Genomic DNA, 16,092 nt, shown 5'->3' with positions numbered 1-16,092 from the left:
ATAACTACCCTGGATATATATAATTAAACCAATGCTTGTGACAAAATAAACCCAATTGCCATATAGAAACATTATGCTTGTTGTGGTCTGGCACCCCTACACCATTATAAAAAATGCATATGGAATAATAGCACCTGAGCAAATATTAGAAGGCCACGCAATCTCCAATTTGATTGATTCATGGTCTGTAAATGCTCATCCAGTTCAGGGTCGCAGTGGGTATGAAACAAATCTGTAATTGTATGCATCATTGTACCCTCCTCTGTTGTGCATCATTACCACAGTTCATTCATTCATTATCTGTAACCCTTATCCAGTTCAGGGTCGCGGTGGGTCCAGAGCCTACCTGGAATCATTGGGCGCAAGGCGGGAACACACTCTGGAGGGTGCGCCAGTCCTTCACAGGGCAACACAGACACACACACACACATTCACTCACACCTACGCACGCTTTTGAGTCGCCAATCCACCTACCAACGTGTGTTTTTGGACTGTGGGAGGAAACCGGAGCACCCGGAGGAAACCCACACAGACACAGGGAGAACACACCACACTCCTCACAGTCACCCGGAGGAAACCCCCACAGACACAGGGAGAACACAGCCACTCCTCACAAATAGTCACCCGGAGGAAACCCACGCAGACACAGGGAGAACACACCACACTCCTCACAGACAGTCACTTGGAGGAAACCCACACAGACACAGGGAGAACACACCACATTCCTCACAGACAGTCACCCGGAGGAAACCCACGCAGACACAGTGAGAATACACCACACTCCTCACAAACAGTCACCCGGAGGAAACCCACGCAGACACAGTGAGAACACACCACACTCCTCACAAACAGTCACCCGGAGGAAACCCACGCAGACACAGTGAGAACACACCACACTCCTCACAGACAGTCACCCGGAGCAGGAATCGAACGCACAACCTCCAGGCCCCCAGAGCTGTGTGACTGCGACACTGCCTGCTGCGCCACTGTGCCACCCATTACCACAGTTATTAGTATTAAATAATAATAATAATAATAAATAACTAAAATAGCATGAAATAAGGAAGAGTCAACACTTGGTTTTTTCCACTGCAAGGACACTTTATAATAGTTTAGAAGCAATAAATATTCACATGTCTCTGTATTCAGTTGCACATCATCTGTACACAAATTAGAGGACTTCATATTTCATAAATCTTCTAAAATAACATTCAGCTCCGCTGTGACATATATATATATATATATAGGTTTGAAAAAGCTAACAAAATAAATACACAATATTCACCTTACATTAAATGATACTCTCACACACGCATTACATTCACACATACACACACAATCCTGAATAATAGTTCGATTTGTTCCGTGATTGATATTTAATCTATGTTTTTGTGTATGTACAGTAGTATTTATAGAACACTCTTCATTCAGTAAGTACTGCAGTCATGCGATAACCATGTGACAGGGGTTAGGCAGCAGTCACAGAAGAATAGTATGTCTTTTGACCGATCTCATTTCTTATTCTTAAAGTGGCAAAAGAATTTGTAAAAGGAGTTTGTAAAAATATAGTGCCTTATACACCCACAAATACTTGAAAAAAACTACTTACACTGAGGCTTGGTTCAGCATAACTTAACTCACCTCTAGGTACAAACCTGTATACGACATTCCCTGTATTCCTCTTTAAAAGGAAAATGAAAAAGGTTATACTTCTCATTTTAACTGGCCCTGCTTTGCTCTGCCTAGTAAATCTGTGAAACACATATTGAAATAATAACAAGAATGTCATAAAAGAATCATATCTCTTTAAAACCTTAAAAAAACAAAACAAAAAATCAAAACAAAATAAAAAGGCCAAATAAATATCAGGACAAAGTGTGCAACATTCAGTGACACTTGCAAAGTCAAGTGTGATTGTCCATTTGTCCTTTAAAAAAAAAACAAAAAAAAAAACAACACACCAATGTTGAATTCATGTCACATTTCAGAGACTCTCCACCATGCTCTGCTCAACAATGAGAGAATTTATATACAATATGTATCTTTACTGCAATTATACCGGTTGTATAATTAAATACCATAATATTCATAGTAAACATTTAGGTCAGAATTAAAACAGAAAAAGAAAACATAGCATTAATGCACTCCTTCAAAATGCATTTAATTTTGCACCAATACAAACAGGCATTTCAAATATGCACAGACGAAAAAAAAAAAAAAAGAGAAATGGTGGGGGAAGCTTGGTCTCTCCGGGAACATATGATTGTGTCTAGCCCTCATGAGTCAGAGTCCCTGGATTGGATCAGTTCAATGGACCTTTTTCACAGACACGTTACTCTGGGTAATAACTGACAATCCCACTGACTTCAACTTCAGACTTCAAAAGAAGGAATTAGTCTAGTTCAACTGAGCTTGAGTTGACAATGAGTGCTTTTACATGCACGCAGACAATACGATCTTTGTATAGCAGTTATCTGATCATTCGGACACCCTTTTTGAACGCACACTTCAATTGCTAAGATCACAAAGATTTTAGCGCAGGAAACAGTCTGCAGCGCATCTCTACCCTTATTCTGATTTTGTCTGCAAATGTACAGAAACAATATCAAATAGAGACTAAGTCTATCAGTAAAGTGTACATACTTATGCGAACACTTAGACCATTAAAGGCTAAGCACCAGCTCTATGAAAGTGTCAAACAAGTAAATACAGTGGAATTTGAGTTCCTAACTTGTGTTTATTGATCGTCAGAAAACATGTTATTTCTTACTAATTCAAGGAATAAGGTTTAAAAGACCATTGGTCCCCCCCCTCCAACAGTGTTCGGAAACTCTAATAGGCGTCTTGCCTGTGACGTAGATGGTGGACAACAACTCTAGAAGTTGCACTTAATTTAATGCAAAATGACGAAAAGGTGTGTTGTTTTTGGCTGCAATCATTCAATGTACAGTGGGACATTTGTGAACAAATGGCCCAAAGATCCCAAAATATCCAGAAAATGGACTAAATTTGTCAAGTTTAAACGGGCACTTTGGAAAGGACCATCCGCTCACTCCGTTATCTGTAGCTCATTTCACTGGCGCTTTTCCAACAATATGGGCATGTAAGGAAACCAACGAAAGGTGTTCAAGAGCCTCTGTAACATGGAGGTAAACAGGGTAAGGACACTTACTTCGCCTGTTTCAGTTGGTGTTAGTTAACGTTAGCTTGACTCAGATTATACTCGGCTACGTAGCTGCATTATGGAGGTTTATAGTGTCGGGTGAATTCGAGTTTGACTTCGATCACATTTACAAGAATAACGGTACCTCTACATTTGAGTTTAGCTTATTGCTAGGCTATTGTCATGAATAATGTTGGTTATTTAGCTAGACACTGTCATAACAGTCAGTCATAACTGTGTTTTACCACGCCGTTGTTCAGCTGTTGTCCACCAGTGACGTCACGGTTGGGTTCAAGAATTTCCGTAGCGAGCTCGGGTTTTTCCGTCAATTTAATAAAATTGTCAGTTTTAAAGCAAATTAAGCTGCTATTTTAATTTTAATTCATAACTATATATGTCAGTAACTAAAATAATGTGAAATATCCATGGAGGTCCATTAAGTGGTGCTTAGCCTTTAAATGGTAACAAAAATTTGCTAGTTACCTAAACTAAATGTAACCAGATAAGATACGTTAATTAGAAAACTGCAACCACAACTATGAATTTGCTGTGATGTGTTTACTGAGTTGTTAAACAATGGTAAAAGTTCACAATTAGACAGAAATGTGAGTGCTGTGTGACTCATGTAGACCCTTCAATTTTCCTATTATTAGAATACTGTAATGCCTGTAAAACTTAACAGATTATTGCCAAAATACAATTTATAAAAGTTATTAAATCACTCTGTGCATGTAAAAGCACTCTTTGTAATCAACAACTGCCTTGTTTACCGTAACATAAAATAACACAGAGTTAGTCATTACAGGTGTCTGGTTATTTTCTCCCGGGTGTTGAGCTTGTTATGGTTTTGTTTGATATCTTTGACTGTCAAGTTTAAATAACGCAGTGTAATCTCTGGTAAACTGCAGGTGAAGCAGAAAACTAAGGTGTTTGTGGGTAGTGTACAAGTTGTTATTACTCTTACTCACACGTGAAAGGTAGAGCTTAGAGAATTAGTTAGTTTACTGGTATACAAAATCCCATTAGGCATTACTAACAGACACCTTATGAAAATGGTTTGGAAAACCATGTTACTATATGATATGGTTTTATATTCCCATATTACCATGTACCCTGAAAACAAGATCACTTCTGATAAACTTGTCTAAAGTATTGGCCTGATTTCCATACTATTTTTAACATGTTCTCGCTAACTGCGATGTAATCACACCTACATTACACAAGTAGTTACTCGGAGTTTGTCGGAGGAAGAGATTCATTTTTAGCTTTGAAGCACCTCATGGAACTATTTTGTAACTCATTCACACATTATCATGTTTATCAAAATGCTCCACTAGCATGCTAATCTGTGCTTTGTATCAACACGGGCAGTGTGCTAATCGGTTAGCCCTGTAATAGTTTAAAAAAAAAAAAACATTTAAATTAAATGTACCTTTGTGAATAAGTGCTTTGTTAGGTTACAGATGTTTGATTAGAGCCGTTGTACATTGCTTTCCTTTTTGCTGTTGTTAGCTTATTGACTAGGAGTTTAACAGAAACGTGAGAACACAGTATCTGCTGTCATCTGTAGCAGGTGAGTTGTCTAGAAAATGAAATTTTTGAAATATTAAGCATTTTTAGTATTCTACTGCTATGGTTTAAAAAATGCCCTTAAATGAATTAGCATTAGGGATTTCCCCTAAAGGGAAAAGGAGAGACCATGTTGAAAATACTACTTTTACAAGTGAGTTGTCTCTATCATTTTTAATTCCACGGTAGTCTTTGTGCTTATTCCTTCACTCTGCCTAATGTAGTCAAACCCTTCAGTTCAAAAAATAAAAATCAAGCCCTTCAGCGTTCTTTTTTAAGCGCTATCACAAGGTAATTCAAGTTCACTGGCTAACACTTACACTTACAACATTTACATTTGTAGCATGAGGGTGGCTAATATTGAGGCTGATAGAACAGCTAAATCCCACATTTGACAGTTATTTAGGTGAGATTTTTATCTATAAAATTCTAATGCTTTAATTTCATCCGGAAAATGTATTTAACAATGAAATGTTTATTACTAGCATGAGGTGCCGTAGTCCTCCAGCTCTCTACTGAGAATCTTACACAGGAAAACAGCAAAACTTACCGCTCTTTTTAGCAAGAAGCTGAACATCAAATAAGTAATGGATTGATTATTGCGTAATTTTTTTTGCAGCTGCTATCAGCTAATGCTTGAATACACATTTCACATGTTTTGTCACACTGAAGTGGAGGAGGTTACTGAATGTACACTGTGTCTCCTGTGGAATAAACACTGTCCTCGATGATATGCTCTCCCTGATCTACAGGTTCAGATTCAGACTCAAGCTCTTTATATTTCTGTAGTGCTGACACCAAGACGACATTCTCCTGTGGTGATTTAGGCACCCTCTGGAGCGGAGTGTGTTACCTGGTTTCAACCTGTTTTGTTATCGCTTAAGATTTTAAAGCGGAAAGATGAAGGAGTCGGTTGCTTACAATCACAGTAAGTAATAACTATAGTTTTTGAGGTTGCACGTTCAAAATTGCAATCCCCTGTTGGCTTTGTCTTGCACTTGCGTATTTGTGAATGTGCCATTTCTTGTTTCCACTTCCCTCTACACTTGTGGAAAGCGCAGGTGGAAGTAACAGAGTCTCAGGAGGTTGCGTTTCTTCTTGTTCTCTGCTCTGGCCCGGCCTCCCACCTCTTCCAGCCTCTCCGCCGTCCCTCCTCCCACCACTAAGGGGCCTCGCAGTGAGCCCCATCCCCGCACCCGCCCTCCCCTGGACCTGCTCACACTACTGTGCTGATCCGGTTGGTAGGTTTGGATTTGGCCCTGTCGACCGTACCGCTCGCCCCAGGTGCGGCTCCTCCACTCTGTCCCGCTGATGGCTGTGGCCCTGGGGCAAGTGGCAGTGGCGGGGCGGGGTGCTGGGGGGGGAGAGGGGAGAGAGGCGTAAGAGGGGTAAGGGGGGAGGAAGGGGGGGGTAAAGGGGAGTGGGGGGGGGGAGGGGGGATGGAGGAGAGCAGTGGTGGATACTGGGGCAGATACGGGCCGGCCGGCGGCCCATGGAGGCCGGTGCCAGGTGGAGGGCCGGAGGCTGGTGCCGGCGGTGGGGGTGGGGGTGGCTGCGTGGGTGCTGGGGGCGGGCTGGCGAAGATGAAATGGGCGGGGTGGGGCGTACGCGGCGCGTGGGAGTGTGGGTGCGGCTGCGAGTGTGATAACGTCAGTGGCGGCTTGTTGACGGCGCCCCCTCTGGCCGAGTGTGAGGGCAGAGGCTGCGTGTGGAAGAGGGCAAACTGCGGGTGTTGGGAGAGTTGGGAGTGAGGAGAAAGGGGGGGAAGCGGTGGGACGCATGGCGATCCCACGTGCCCCAAGGTCCCGTAGCGAGCCTGCGGCAAAGCCTGCTGGGAAAGCGGCTGCGCGTAGGGGTTGTGCCCGCAAGGGTTGGGGAGAGGAGGACGGCGCGGCAGGGTGACGCGCTGCAGTGTGGGGTGCTGATGCTGGTGTCCAGACGGCGGCGCGCTCTGCACGTTGTAGCGTTGGTGCGGATGATAGTAAGGGGGCGGGGGCTGCCCAGCTGCATTGCTGCTGCTGGTGGTGGTAGTGTGGCAGTACTGTGCATGCAGGGCCTGGATCTTGGAAGGGCCCCCGGCCTCCACTGAGCACGGGGAAGGGGAGAGAGGGGGAGGCGGTGGCCCTCCAGTGCTCGGCGGGGGCACGGGGGCGGGGTAGGGTGGCCCCGGGGGGATAATGGGGGCTGGAGCTTTGGCTCGCTTGCCCCCAAACAGGGAGCCCAGAAAGGAGCCGGCTGTGCTCGTCCCACTCCCCGTCCCACTGGCCCCTCTCTCGCTGCTGCTGCTGCTGGAGGCTGGCCCAGCGCCAGCCCCCACAGGTGTGTTGTGGTGCTGTTGTTGCTGCTGCCCCGGCCCACCCCCCACCCCCACTCCGGGGCTCAGGATGGGGCGGTGAGGCCGGTAGTCTTCGGCTCCATAGCAGCTCGGGAGAACAGTGGCTACTGGGTAACGCTGGTGAGGCCGTGGACTGCTAATGATGGAACCCTAAGACAAAGAGAGTGGGGGAAGAGGAAGGAAAGAAGAAGAGCAAGAAGAGGAAAACCAAGAAGTTTCCGGAAGTAGAGAAAATAGCAGACAGGTAGAGAAAATTGAGACAAAAAAATAAAAAATAAACAATAAAACACCAATGAAAGATGAAGAGAGAGTAGTAAGGGGATAGGGGAGTATGACAGGTTCAAAGGACAGGGGAGGAGAAACGGGTGAGTTGATTAGAGTCATGGAACATCTTAATTTCCGTATCACACTGTAATATACACTGGAGGTTAAGAACACAAATACCACCACAGATGCAGATGCCAGATCACAAGAAATGAAGAACTAAGGTGCATTCAAAATAACTAATGCTGGTTGTTCATGCATGAAAACCACACATACACAACAGTACTTGCAAATAGGCCTGTCGCAATCACGTGATCGTAGCTCTTTTTAGCTGGCAGTTAATTTCCATATCAGTAAGGTGAGTCATATTTTAAAAATTAAAGTGGACATATGAATGTTTTTGAGGGCATTTGCACAGCTACCAACCCACAAACTGTGAAACAAGAACCTGTCAGTTTTTTTTACAAGTCTTTCTGAGTTCAAATTAATAAAAAGACCCTGCTCCTCGCTGCTCACTGCTGTATGCTCAAGTTTGGGTAAACAGTGGCTCATTATTGTTTAAAGGAACACAAGCTGAAACCGGGCATTTTGAACAGGGCTTTTTAGACAGGGGAAGAAAGCTGCTCTGTTGTTTGATCGTTTGGCATGTAGCATTACTGAGTACTAAGTTTCTGTAAGACTTCTGACGTGTTCTCATTTCCAGTTCTGTTTGTTGGGACATGGCATTTGACATAATACATACAGTGTACTGAAAAAAATTGTGAAAACAACCGCTTAAATAATTCCAATCATTTTTTTACAATAATTGTGACAGGTCTACTTAAATGAAACATCAACAGCAAATCCATCCATCCACAGATCCACATTCAAGGGGCTCACGAAGCCAGAGATTCAATGGGTGGCGTCCTCTCCAGTGCTTCTGAGCTCAGGTTTAATATTAAAACGGTCATTCCGATGCACTAGCAGTGAACATGTCACCGTGCATACACAGGCAAATGTAACAGAGACTCTGTGGGGGTGGTCAAGACACATGCAAGGCAGGGTCATGTTTTCTCGTCTTTCTTTTGTTTTTTTTTATTATTATTTTAAATGTAGCAAGGGGAAAGGGTTCTCCAGGCAGTCATGCGAGGTGGGTGGGGTGGTGGCCACTTTGGTGATGGATTTTTGGGCGAAAGCTAAAGATACAGACCTCTGCTCCACTCAGACTTACTTCCATTGTACTGTCAAGGGAACCAACGCTGTTCCTGCGACCACGTTTCCCTGCATCCAATCAGGACATGTCAAGCATCTCTTTTTGTGTTTGTGTGGCTGTGTGTGAATTTGGTGACAAATTTAATAACTTTAAACCATGTAGATGCAATTGTGTATGCTTTCACTGCAATGTATGTGATGTCAATAAATAAAGTCTATACAATGGAACTGTGAGTATTTGTGTGGGTGTGTATATCTGTGTGTGTGTTAAGTTGCATGTCTGTCTCACCTGAATCAGACAGGTCCCTCAGAGAGGAGCTGAGAGCAGTGCGTTTGAGGCCCTCGCCAGGTGAGTAGTTGTCATCCAGACTGGGTCTTCCTACTGAGCCATTCACTACCTCATTCTTTACCCCGCCCACACCTCCACCCACCACGTTGCTGCTCAAAAGGCTGGGCCGCATCACGCCTTTCTGCTTCTCAAGCTCCGCTGCAGTGAGAAGATCCACAGCAATAAATTAGAGCGTGTCGGGAAAGTGCAGAGAGCAGGTAAATAAGAGTATACTCAACAGCTCAGATCAACAGATCTATAATAAATCTTTACTTGATGGCATGTTAAACCAAGTATAAATACAGTCAGCGGATGTTGTGATTAGATGGTTTTTAGACAAATGAATTCTTACAAATATGTCATAAAAACATAGGTTTTTGTAATGTTTTTCTGTTTGTCTTAGCCCTGTTTTAATAAGGATCTCATGACAAAATTAGGAAAGTTTGATTCACTACAGCAACCAGCAGAGGGTGCTTTACTCACACTCCACTCTGTATTTCTCCATCTCCTGCACCTCAGCGATGCTCTCTCTCAGGTCGCTGACAAAGCGTGTGCGGTCCTGCAGACTCGGCGCATTAAACACAATCAGCACCTTGCGCTCTCCGCCTGGGATCGCTGACGTTAGTCTGACACCGTTAGGATAGTCTGAATGAAGAAGTAGTAGTAGTAGTAGAGAGAGAGAGAAAAAAAGACAGAGCGAGAGAAACAGATGATTAGAATCTTGTGCTCTCAAAAGTTAATAGAATTGAATAAAAACACAGCATATACAGGTTTCTCTGGACAACACAGAAACACAAACTACATCTTACAGGAGTTCTGGAACATGTGAACCTGCATCTCCACCAGAGGGAAGGACTGTCTGAAACTGTATGTCACTGAGGTTTTCTTCTTTTGGAAGATCTTGGTTACCTGGACAAGAAATAATAATAATAAGAGCTGATCTGCATCTATAAAGTAACATAATGTAGGTTTGGCTTCCATGACAACACATGATGGACGTACCACCAGGAGGTCATTGAAGAGGAACACCTCTCTCTGGTGGACTCCTGTCCTTTGAGGTCGGTTGGGGTCAGGCACCTCGTAGAGCTGGCAGCAACACACCAGTCTTCGATGAGGAAGAGACAGGACCTGCATGAGGACATTTACAATACCGTAAATTACAAAACCCTCTAAAGAGATGCCATTGACAGATTGTATGTTCCATGCTAACATATTATTAAACATAAATACCTCATCTAAATTAAGGCTACAATTTGAGCCTATTAGATGAAGCACACAATAAAGCACAGCAGTAAACCGGTACCACTGTGCACTGCTTGCTATTTAACACAGAGTATGAATTCCAGAGGTAGGTAGTCAAGGTGCAGAAAGTATAAACCCACCCCAGGACTTTGTCCTACCTTTGTTCTACCTTCTACCTTATCCATCCATTAGTTGAATTGTGAGGAACTCTGTATTTTTACTAGGGCAAGGATACTGTTAAAATACAGCCATTTTCTAGTTTATTTTAATTTGCTTTTTTTGGGAGGTCCATATTAAACAATAGTCCAGGCTGTACGCTAGGATTGTGTACAGTGTCAGTCTAAAAACCCCTTTTACCCACACGTCCAATGATTAACATACAGTGAACAGTGCATTTACTACATCAGCTATACAATGGACTTCACAAACTGGGGAATATCAAATCATATACTCACTGGTTTCTTGCCCACAATGACTCTTTCTACAGCCTGGACCTGAGAGACATGGTCATCATTGGTCCTCAGCTCCCACTTCTGAATGCGCTGGTAGATCCCAACCAGCAGATCGCGTGGGATATCCTGCCCGTTGTCCACTCCTGAGGGACATATAGAGTCCATTTACCTCTGCATTGCAACGTTACTGCAGTTATAGGTCACTTTTTCCTTCAGGGATATTGTAAAATGCTATTACGGCTAATACCGAACAAAGGCTGAGGGGGATTGGAGTATTATCTAAATGAGATGGCGTTAAATGTCCACCATATGTTTTTTATGTATTGTTAGCTGTACTGGACACTCTTTCCTTTGATATTTAATGAACAGGATTGCTGTGCAAGCAGATGTTTATATTTTGTGCACATATTCAAACAGAACTGGAATCCTACCTCGCAAGTTCTTGATAAAATCATCCAGCTTCATCTTTCTGTCGGGTTTGACGCTGGGGCTGTACATGTCTGTGTTCAGGAGGATGATGGCAAAGGCCAGGATGAAGATAGTGTCAGGGTTCTGGAACTGTCGCACCAGCACAGGATTACATACACAGTACCTCTGACTGAGAGAGAGAGAGAGAGAGAGAGAGAGAGTATGAGAGAAGAGAGAGAGAGAGTTAAATTTAATGCAGCTTCTTAAAAAAGAAAGTAAAAGCATACCATATGTGCAAGTGGAGACTGGCTCATTTATGATTTTTCTCAAATGGAGGATAATAATTGGTAGTCTGACCCTCTTTGATTACAACATCTATTTTCTGGAAAGGCTTTAGACTTGATGGTTGAACATGTCCGTGTTTCCTTGATAGCATTCAGCCACAAGAACAGGACTAAAGTCAGGTGCTAATCTTGGATGATGTACTGAATCACAAAGGCCAGTCCAACTCATTCCAAAGTTGTTGACTGTTGGCCTGTCACTGCAAAAAATGCATTGCCATTGTTTCAAAACCCAGTGCTTTATAAGGTGCACTGAGCTTGAAGTGCCATTTCATTCCATATTCTCTGGAGAAGCCAAATTTGATCATTATAATGGGTGCCTACAAATGATTAAACGTAGTTTATTCTCAATTTTTATTAACCCACAAAACAGAAAGAATAAACGCTCCAACCTGAACGCCTCAATAAGTCGCTCCACTTTTTGGGCCTCGCCCTGCACTTTAATCTGGGCCTGGAACTTCCTCAGTGCATCATCTAGATCCATTCCAGAAAAGTCCATCTCATCTACCACACAGCTGTAAGAAAATAGAGAGGGCAAAGTCATGATTAGTTTAGCTGTTTATATCTGTGGCATCAGCAAGCAATTCATTATATATTCATTATCATAATTCATCTATCATAACAGGCAAATGCTTTTTTTTTTTTAATTATTCCTGTGTTTCACAATTTCCTCAACTGCAGCGCTCACCAATTGAAGGTCCTCTATCCAGACCTGGACAGAGTAATGATTCTATCCAGATTCTTGACCTATATTTCATAGCTAATCCAGTTAATACCACAATAATTTCACTGAATTAAGCCAATCAAATTGTTAGTTTACCCTGCATATTCAGTGCGCTAGAGACAACAAGATGGACATGAGAGTGAATAAAGCACGGCCTGCTCCAAAGTGGTTAGTGGTTAGCACGTTCGCCTCTCAGCGCTGGGATCTTGGGTTCAAGTCCCATCTGGGTGGCATTTCCATGTTCTCCCTGTGTCTGTGTGGGTTTCCTCTGGGTGCTCCGGTTACCTTCCATAATCCAAACACACGTTGGTAGGTGGATTGATGACTCAAAAGTGTCTATAGGTGTGAGTGTGTGTTGCCCTGTGAAGGACTGGCAGCCCCCTCCAGGGTGTGTTCCCGTCTTGCGCAGAGTGATTCTGAGTAGGCTCTGGACCCACCGTGACCCTGAACTGGATAAGCGGTTACAGACAATGAATGAATGAAATGCTGTTGTTTTTAATCAGTTGATATAGGGGTAAACTATAAGAAGCTATTTAGACGGTAAGAACATTTGGACCTTTGCTGGTAGGACATTTTAGCAACCGGCACATTTAATTTTAACTGAATACCACTGCTCTGCTGTACTTCTTTATATATTTTCTTTTCGCTTTATCCATTTAATAAAAACTAATGGCACCTTCCCTTGTCAGTCTCTAAATGCATTCATTTTGTAATATATATTTTCAGAATTGAGTGTGTCTGCTGGCTTCAGGGTCAACTCACTCAAGAACATCCTTGTTGAATTGCTTCTGTCTGTTGCCAAGGAATTCCCCAATCATCTGCCGGCTCAGACCTTTTCTCTCCAGGATGAAGCGGGCTATGCCAACGGGAGTGTCAGAAACAAAGCCTCGCTCTATCAGGTACTGGATGCCTTTCTCTGGTTTCCTGTGATTCAGGTAGAAAAAATTCCTCAAAAACAACATCACGGTTTATGTTTATATTAAAAACATTATATTCTCAATTCTCAAACACTGTTTTTGGTTCTTAGATTCAGAATTCTACATATGGATTTCCTAAGAGGCAACAAATTGCAGATTATTTTCCTCTTGATTTCTGGAAAGCATATTTCTCTTGATATAAATGTAGCCGCAATCAGCACTGTGAACCCACTTGTTAAAGAGGTTGAGGCCGATGCGGTACTGCCTCCTCTGCAACACATCGTTGTTAAAGGCCGGTGAGTCCCAGCTGTGACGGCTCTCTCTCTGATAGGTCTGCTTGCCCAGAGGCGGCAGGGGCTCCCTCAGGCTGTCCCTGGATGAAGACCCTGAGCTGCAATTGATGGTTTCGTTAGAGTTAGTGGTGGAGTTGAGCGAGTCGTTGTCTCCGTCCGAGCAGCACTGCTGATCCAGGCCACCAGGGGGCAGCGGAGCAGAGGAGGAGGAGGAGAGTGGCGTGGTCGGGGGCTGCTGGGGTGAGGAAGAAGACGACGGTGTGTCTGGGTATTGGTGGTGGTGGTGATGGTGGTGGTGGTGGTGCGCTACGTGGTGGGGGATGTGAGAAGGCAGGGGGCGGCCAGCTGGACGTGTCTGGCCTTGTGCTGCCCCAGAAGTAGTGGAGCGGGCGTTGGGGTTGTGTTTGAGTGTCCCTTGTGGAGAGCCTCCGGCTGAGTCCTGCTCGTATACCAGCTGCCTGCCGAGGGAGCCACGGTCCGACCGATCACTCATGTCCACCGAACTGTCGCTGGGTGGCTCGATGGTGAGCAAGGGTAGATGTGCCCCTCGAAGGCGGTAGTCTCTGCACTCTGTGCAAGGTGTGCTCCGGCGGCTGTTGCTGCTCCCTCCACCCTCTGTGTCACGGCTGTCTTCTCGGCCACCGACTCCACTGCTGCCCCCGCCACCACCCCAGAACTCGGTGTCTGTGCTGCTCGGGGCTCGGTCCAATGAGAGCGGCGAGGATGGCAGGCCGTCGTCCATGTAGAGGGTGACGTCGCTGTAAGAAGTGGCTGTGCTGTCCTCGTGCATGCTCAGGCCGCCTCCTCCGCTCCGGTCCCGGTCTCCAAGTCCTCGCCGTAGGGATGGGTGGCTGCTGCTGCTCCAGATGCATTCACCAAAGTCGTCCACCACACTGCTGTCTCCAATGCCCTCCTGGGAGTCTTCTCTGGACGGCCGGCATGTCAGGGCATCATCGATTGAATCAGCCAGGGATTTAACCTTAAGTGTAAAATACACGCAATTACATAATTATATTAATGAATAACTCCTACAGGCTGCCACAATTTTCCATACAGTCCAATGTAATGTCAGTACGAGGAATAGACCCGTACCTGTTTGGAGAACGAGTCCTCGAGGCGAGTGTAATCACCCGGGCGGGCAGGTAATCCAGGCTCCAGATCTGGTGAGTGTGGGGGTCCCATTCCAGGACTGTGGTGAGTCTGCGGCTGTGCCAGAGGCTGGCGATCATCAAAGGAGTACTGCATGCGCATGTTGGACAGGATGATGCGGCGTGTCATACGGCTCTCGGAGGCAGAGCTTCGGAGGCGCTCAAAGTTCTTGTTCATGCGATACTGGCGAAAGGCAGTCTGGATTGTCCGCGCCGCTCGTCTGCTCAGGAAGTAGCCGCCGTACTTCCTCTCCAGCATCTCCACCTGGAACGAGACGCAGCAGTGGTGTAGTGGGCCACAAAACTCATGTTTCAGATTGGATTTCAATGTTGAAATTTGGTTGAAATAATGTAAGGTGCTGATTCTATGTAGATACACTGTATATTGGTTGATTCATACTGTGCTGTTACAACAATATTTACGAAGGCCTGCTTTTTTCCAAACTATTGTCACAAATATTGTTCACCCTTAGTGCAATTTCAGCTGTTAACTAAGTCTCCCCAGTCACACAATGCTACCAAACTGCTGGTAACGCCATAGGACAGCTTAACGCACTTGAAAATGATCCCATTCACGTCATCGTAAGCTCTGTACCTTCTTGTCCTGGAGGTCTGTGGAGAGCTCATAGCTGTCAGACAGAGCTTTGCACCGCTTGTTCTCCTCCTCCTCCTGCTTGCGTAAGGCGAGGCTTGCCGGCTGGTTGCGGGTGCGCTGGGCCCATGCGAGACTGGCTGGGCTTGGAGGAGCCACCACCGGCCCCCGGGAGCCTGGGGGGCCACAGCCTCCGTCGTTGTAGCGATCAGACTGGTGCGTGTAGGGGCCCTTACCGCCGTCTGAGAAAGGGATGGACTCTGAAGCCTGAGTCTCCTGCTCCACACTATAATTAGAACGAGATTGAGAAAGGGTGAGGGCGGAAGGAAGAGTTAAACTCTCTAATCTAAAACAACCTAAAGCATGCTTCATGAAGATAACAGAGATAAAGATCATCAGCTCAAGCAATTCACCAGCTCACGCTGTAATTTATTTTCCACCAACGTTGCACTTCCAATCACAGATAACATTTGTAAGCGGGAGACTCGCGAGAGCTGGCGTTACTCTGAATGAAAACACAGGACACCAGAAAACTTCAAGTTAATTACTTTGATACGATTTGTAGCAGGGGGAAAAACAGCCTATGTCTTCATTTACAAAAATGCTTCGTTTTGGATTTAAACCCAATATCTCACAAGGCTTTGAAGTCCCTAAGCTGGTCATTACAAAATAACAGACCTCAGTCAGGACCTGGACCAAGTGACGGTTCGATGAGGATCCATGATCAATTTGTAATAATACTCATTGTAATAAATGTAATACTAGTGTTCATAAAGCCTAATTTTGTCATGGTGATATACAACACAAAACAACGCTAATCCTGTTAATACAGGAAAAGCTTCACTCAACTGAGCCACTCAAATTGATTGTTAACATTGTTTCCAGTTCACAAGAGAGACAAAACATTTTTGAAAAACAGGACATGAGCGGTTGCAGAATTGGCCTGAAACATGCTACAAATCACATCAATTTTATTAACTTGATTTTTCTGGTATCTGGTGTTTTCATTAAAATATTGACTCCCAAGTCTCTCACTGACAAATGTTACCAAAATGCAGAACTAATCGTCATACCGCATCTGAGAAGCACAAAGTTTCAGAAAATGAAATTGTAGAAACTTGACAT

At 44.4% G+C, this 16,092-nt stretch overlaps 1 protein-coding gene across 5 annotated transcripts in view; it reads right to left on the bottom strand.

Annotated features, from left to right (window-relative positions):
• Nucleotides 1–1,098: 1,098 nt before the first annotated feature.
• Nucleotides 1,099–16,092, bottom strand: part of iqsec2b (IQ motif and Sec7 domain ArfGEF 2b) — an 80,759-nt gene continuing 65,765 nt past the window's right edge. The window contains exons 2-14 of one of the 5 annotated variants that reach the window (XM_066643318.1): nucleotides 14,971–15,253; nucleotides 14,320–14,640; nucleotides 13,167–14,206; nucleotides 12,780–12,941; nucleotides 11,686–11,808; nucleotides 10,976–11,142; nucleotides 10,548–10,687; nucleotides 9,853–9,978; nucleotides 9,660–9,759; nucleotides 9,334–9,495; nucleotides 8,812–9,009; nucleotides 8,521–8,591; nucleotides 1,099–7,203 (exon numbers count right to left, since the gene is read on the bottom strand). In XM_066643318.1, the coding sequence (XP_066499415.1) occupies nucleotides 5,773–7,203; nucleotides 8,521–8,591; nucleotides 8,812–9,009; nucleotides 9,334–9,495; nucleotides 9,660–9,759; nucleotides 9,853–9,978; nucleotides 10,548–10,687; nucleotides 10,976–11,142; nucleotides 11,686–11,808; nucleotides 12,780–12,941; nucleotides 13,167–14,206; nucleotides 14,320–14,640; nucleotides 14,971–15,253 (4,324 nt within the window). In that variant the 3' untranslated portion in view covers nucleotides 1,099–5,772. Of the gene's footprint in view, nucleotides 7,218–8,336; nucleotides 8,592–8,811; nucleotides 9,010–9,333; nucleotides 9,496–9,659; nucleotides 9,760–9,852; nucleotides 9,979–10,547; nucleotides 10,688–10,975; nucleotides 11,143–11,685; nucleotides 11,809–12,779; nucleotides 12,942–13,166; nucleotides 14,207–14,319; nucleotides 14,641–14,970; nucleotides 15,254–16,092 lie in introns of those variants that run through there. The other 4 variants (XM_066643319.1, XM_066643321.1, XM_066643322.1 and 1 more) reach the window with 4 other exon arrangements.

This window comes from Hoplias malabaricus, chromosome 14, assembly GCF_029633855.1.
Source record: "Hoplias malabaricus isolate fHopMal1 chromosome 14, fHopMal1.hap1, whole genome shotgun sequence".
Lineage (NCBI taxonomy): Eukaryota > Metazoa > Chordata > Actinopteri > Characiformes > Erythrinidae > Hoplias > Hoplias malabaricus.
This window is presented reverse-complemented; position numbering and strand designations above follow the sequence as displayed.